Source organism: Salvia hispanica, chromosome 6 (assembly GCF_023119035.1).
Source record: "Salvia hispanica cultivar TCC Black 2014 chromosome 6, UniMelb_Shisp_WGS_1.0, whole genome shotgun sequence".
NCBI lineage: Eukaryota > Viridiplantae > Streptophyta > Magnoliopsida > Lamiales > Lamiaceae > Salvia > Salvia hispanica.
Window position 1 is genome coordinate 27113199 of NC_062970.1, and position 5027 is coordinate 27118225.

At 40.1% G+C, this 5027-nt stretch overlaps 2 protein-coding genes across 2 annotated transcripts; one reads left to right on the top strand and one right to left on the bottom strand.

Annotated features, from left to right (window-relative positions):
• Positions 1–300: 300 nt before the first annotated feature.
• LOC125193627 (protein NRT1/ PTR FAMILY 5.5-like) lies at positions 301–1942 on the top strand. The gene is made up of 2 exons (XM_048091461.1): positions 301–369; positions 450–1942. Exons 1-2 carry the CDS (start codon positions 339–341, stop codon positions 1817–1819), a joined length of 1401 nt encoding a protein of 466 aa, XP_047947418.1. The 5' UTR covers positions 301–338; the 3' UTR covers positions 1820–1942.
• Positions 1943–2839: 897 nt separating this feature from the next.
• On the bottom strand, positions 2840–4020 carry LOC125192530 (non-specific lipid transfer protein GPI-anchored 3-like). Its single transcript, XM_048090135.1, has 3 exons — positions 3695–4020; positions 3445–3501; positions 2840–3224 (listed from the first exon to the last, which is right to left on the bottom strand). The coding sequence occupies exons 1-3, from the start codon at positions 4005–4007 to the stop codon at positions 3124–3126; spliced, it is 471 nt and encodes a 156-aa protein (XP_047946092.1). The 5' UTR covers positions 4008–4020; the 3' UTR covers positions 2840–3123.
• Positions 4021–5027: the final 1007 nt, after the last annotated feature.

The window sequence follows — 5027 nt, forward strand, 5'->3', positions numbered from 1 at the left end:
TTGAACGTATACTACACCCAGCAAAGCTCTCTCGCTTGTGGAAGCAAATGTGCTCCTTCTCCATTTTAACTTACTCAAAACACTTGTTCCCACTTTATTAACTTTTCTAACAACCTTGGAGGAAGGAATCGTAGCTTGAGCTAGTCAACGCCACTACACTAAATATAAACAAATATTGATTATTCGTTTTGGTTTAATATATTTAGACTGACAACTGCCAACACACATGGGACAGCTATTCACAAATTATATTTATACCCATACAAAAATTCAAACAAGGATTACAAAACTCAGATTTGCAATTCCCCTGTTTTCCAGAACAGAGGAGGTCATTGAAGATGGGCATGAAGAGCTCCAACAGAATTTCTGGTAGATTTTATAACTTTTCATCTTAATTTTGGCATTTTTTGTACATATACATTAACTAATTATTGTAAGTTATGTTGCAGCTCTACTATGGGCAGACATATTGGTGGCATTTGCATTGTTTGTGATGCAGGACTATTTGACAGATGTTTGGAACCTAAGCTTCACTCATGCCGCTGGAATCTTGAATATCTGGAATGGAATATCCCTTGTGTTGCAGCCTTTCTTCCTCATCCTCGTCGACTCCGTGCTAGGAAATTTCGCGATGCTCGTTGTCTCCAGCACGGCCTACAGTGTGGGGATCGGTTTGGTAACAATGTCAACTCCGCCCGTTCTGGGCACGTGCAACCGATACGAGGAGCAATGCGTCGGCCACACGCAGAAAGTTCTCTTCTACACAGGCATGGCTCTGATAGCTGTGGGAGTAGCCGGTAACAACGTATCAGTAAAACCTTTTCTTGAAGAGCAGGAAGAAACAGGGGAGGGGCAGGGGCCGAACCTGTGTTTAAAAATAGCAGGCGCGGTGTTTGTGGTGGTTGTGGCGTTGACCGGAGCCATTGCGCTTCCCTACATAAAACCATGGACCCTCCGCTTTGGAATCCCTGCAATTTGTACGGTTGTAGCGACCGCGCTTTTCCTAACCGGTATGTGCTCGTGCTGTTGGCAATATACCATCAATTGTGCGGATAGGAGCCAGCTGAGGAGCTTATGCAGAGTGCGCATGATACCGATGCTGATGACCTTCGTGTTCTGCGGCCTTGTCTCGTCGATCGGGAATACGTACTTTGTGGAGCAAGCCAAGAATCTGGACCGGCATCTGGGGAAATGGAATGTTCCCCCGCAGGTGCTGCTGCTGGTGCAGAAGGGCGTCAGCGCTGCGCTTGAACACGAAAAAGGCGATGAATCAGCAACAGCACCTGATGGGGCGGGGGCCCAATCTAGAGAAAATCAGTCAAGGATCATAACAACGCCTGGTAAAGGGGTTGTTATTGCTGTGTCGTCTGCGATCCTGTGCTGCATAACTGCGGCCAGGATGGAGTTTAAGAGGCTTGGCGTTGTCGAGAGGCGTGGTTTGTTGGATGATGATGATGCGGATGTTCCGATGAGTATATTCTGGCTGATTTTCCAGTTCGTTTTGCTGGGGTGCCTGGATAAGGTGTTGGAGAAGACTGTGGCCAAATTCAACGAGGCGGAGTTTGACGACGACGAGAATGAGGGAAGATACGCGGATAATCTGGCGAAAGGGGTGTCGGGATTGGGATACATGTGCGGTGTGCTATCGGTTTATGTGGTGGGAGAAGTGAGTGGAAGAGGAGGGCATCGGAGCTGGTTTCAGGACACGTTGAACACGAGCCGTTTGGACCGGTATTACTGGGTGCTCGCGGCTCTAGGGAGTGTCATTCTAGTCCTATACTCTCTCCTATCATGTTTTAATCGCCAGCATTTTCCTTAAATTGATTCTCTGTTTTTCCATTTTTTTTTTACTTGGAGTGTTTCAATCTTTCATTAAGTGTAAGTAAGGTGGAAAAAAGAAAGATTATGTGAATCCTATCCAGAAAATGTCTGAATTTGGCAACTAAAATGTCCATTTTAATTATAGTACTACTATACTTTTTAGTACTCCAGTATAAAGGCTTATCTAAATTAAGACTATGACGTCTTTAGAAAAATAAACAAATTTTTTTTTAGAAAAAAACTGAAAGTTCACTTAATAAGAAGCACGAACAAAGAAGAAAAAAAATAAGGGAAAGTGGTCTAATCATTAATGCAGAAGAAGCTGAATTTAGGAAAGAGAGATGAAGTTGCATTTACAAATACTTTATCAGCAGAGGCAAAGACCAAGACTTTGTATTTATTTATTTTGTTTACATTATTCATAACCGACATAAGATGTACAACATTTTGCAATAACTAAGGTGTTTACAGGAACAAAATGTATCAGTTTCATGTTTCGATATATTCATCAAAGAAATGAGTCGAGCAAGCATTAGTGTCATTTTCTAACCAAAGTCAACTACTACTAGTATTCACAATCACAAGTTACAGCCATTTTATTATTACTCAATGTCAAAGGATCCAACATTTTACATAATTGGGTCACTGGTTTACCAATTCGACTGTTTTAAACAAAAAGATAATAAAAAATGCTATTTAATATGTAGTGAAGTGCAATTAAAGTTGATCTAGGTCTAGTATTGAGAGAGATTGAGAATTTGAGATGAGAAGTTTTTCAACCCCATCCATGAAAGAAGTAACCAACTCACCATTTTTAACTACTACTACTGTTGTAATAATTGAGTGAACAATTACATAAAGTTCTCTATGATGATTAACCGAGAACGACGGAGAAGGAGCATAAACTGTAGAGCGGAAGCGTACCTTGATCCATGACGAATTGAACGGCGGAATTGCTTTGCAGCGGCTATGTATCTTCAAAACGATCAGAGACATTCTTTGCAATAGTCTGCCGAGAGAATATAGAGATATCGAATGTTCTTCTGACGTCTGGGAACCATAACCCTAGCTTATATTTATATTAAATATAAACCCCTTTATTTTCTATTCGGTCCCTCATCAAATAAAAAATCACTTTATGGTATCTACACTTATTTCCATAACAATTAAATACACTTTAGCCCAAACTTTAATCTTTATTAGATCACTTTAATTGAGCAACTGAAAAATAACCATACACATTAAATTAGTCATGTGAAAGTCCAAATTTCTAACAAGTGCTACTACATTAGTAGTATATCCCTAAAATAGTGAAACTATAATACTGAAAACGGCGGCCAGAAACAGAGAGACTCCAACAAGAGATACGGTGCTCTTCTTCGGCGCCGCGCTCGTTTCCGAACCTACACATAATTTACTCGCTCACAGACCTTAATTTTGTTTCTAAAAAAGAAAAAAACAAACTTAGTTTTGTTTCTTTACCTTTTTCTTTTTTTTTATCATGTCATAATGTAACAAACTAATCAATTAAATCATAGTAACAAAATAATCGTCACCAATTTGCTACTATTTGATAAATATTTAAATCATCTAAACAATTAAGGAATCACTTAAAAAACTTACTACTATTTGAAGAAGGTGCAGCTGGAATATATGGTGAACCAGAAGGTGCAGCAGCCTCTACCAAAAATGTGGAGATATATTAGCAATTTGTAATCAAATTATTTGGATGATGTAATCATGGCCTACAGATCTGGAATTAATACAAGTGTAATGAAGATTGACAAATTTGTTATTTCTGAGTAAAATTTATTAATCATAATTAAAATTAAATCAGAATGCATTATTGGAAATGGCCAAATGGGGAAAAAACCTTGAGAGCAGAGGGATGTATCAGTATTGGCACCACAAGTTTGAGCAAGATTGAGAGCTTCTGCCTGCGTGATGTTGAGAGTTTTCAAGAAGGGCTGATTGTTGAAGACATCGCAGAGGCACGGGACGTCGTTGTTGCCCATCTCTCTGAGCGGCACACAGCATCCTGCTGGTGGCGACACCGGTCCCTTCAGATACGCCTCACACAGCAACAGCTTATGAATGCAAGGCAGAAGCTCTCTGCCGCCGCTCACTTCAAATGCTAACCAACATATCACCAAAATGTTCACCAATAATGATTTCGAAATTGCCATGGTACATGATAAACAAAATGTTGAACAAGGTTGGATTATTTTGCTAGGGTCTAAATTAATCTACATATATAGCATAAATTCAACGTTACTCAATTATTCCGTATTTGCATAATACTACAACAATCCCACGTTGATTACCAACAGACTATTTCAATTGTAGTGTAAAAAAATGTTAGGGACGGTTTAGTTTGCAAGATTATATCTTGAAATTAAATATGTATTGTATTTGGTTTATTAAATTGAATCTCACGACTCAATCTTAGATAGATAATCATGTGATAAACAGTCATATATAGTCATCACTCTTCAACTAAAATAATCTCAACAATGCAATCGTAAACTTACCACATCTCATGATTATTTTGTCTAACAAACCGAACAACCACTTGTAGGAGTTGCATGTGTGTAGGGTGGTGCATAAACGGATAGTTGTTATAATAGCCTAAGTGTCTCCGGTGGCGCCCCTCCTACTAGCCCTTCCCATGCCACGTCAGCACTAGCCCTTCCCATTCCATTGCCACATCACTAGCCCTTCCCACTGCACTAGGACTTCCCACTAGGACTTCCCGCAATAAAATTAATAAATTCACAATTAAAATAAAATTTACGGAATTAAAATTTACAGAATTAAAATTTCGACACGAGCCGTATTTATAGAGTTTTTTTTTTTTTTTTTTTTTTTTTTTTTTTAAAAAAAAAAAATTCGGTGGAAGACGTCCGAGTGGGACGTCCTACCCACTGCCACAGTGGCGCCGTCGTCAGGTAGGACGTCGAGGCGAGAGGCGAGGCCATCGCAGGGGCACTCGGGACGGGCGTGGGCGCCCTTCCCGCCCACTATGGCGCCCGTCGGGTCGCCCGTCCCCGACGGGCGAGTGGGAGGGGCGCCGGTGGAGATACCCTAAATATTTGTTAAGGAAGTGGCCGTGATATCTGGAAATTAAGAGTTGATGTACGTAATTATAAACCTTGTTTGAGTTAGTAGTTACGAGTCTTTTTTTACAAGGATTTTTGCCAACCTAT

Bases quoted from the DNA above. Each gene is read 5' to 3' on its own strand.
- LOC125193627 (XM_048091461.1), top strand. From the start codon at position 339: ATGGGCATGAAGAGCTCCAACAGAATTTCTG. The intron at 370-449 runs GTAGATTTTATA...GTTATGTTGCAG, and splicing joins GAGCTCCAACAGAATTTCTG to CTCTACTATGGGCAGACATA.
- LOC125192530 (XM_048090135.1), bottom strand. From the start codon at position 4,007: ATGGCAATTTCGAAATCATTATTGGTGAACATTTTGGTGATATGTTGG. The intron at 3,502-3,694 runs GTTTTTTCCCCA...CATTTTTGGTAG, and splicing joins TACATCCCTCTGCTCTCAAG to AGGCTGCTGCACCTTCTGGT. The intron at 3,225-3,444 runs GTAAGTTTTTTA...AATTATGTGTAG, and splicing joins TGCACCTTCTTCAAATAGTA to GTTCGGAAACGAGCGCGGCG.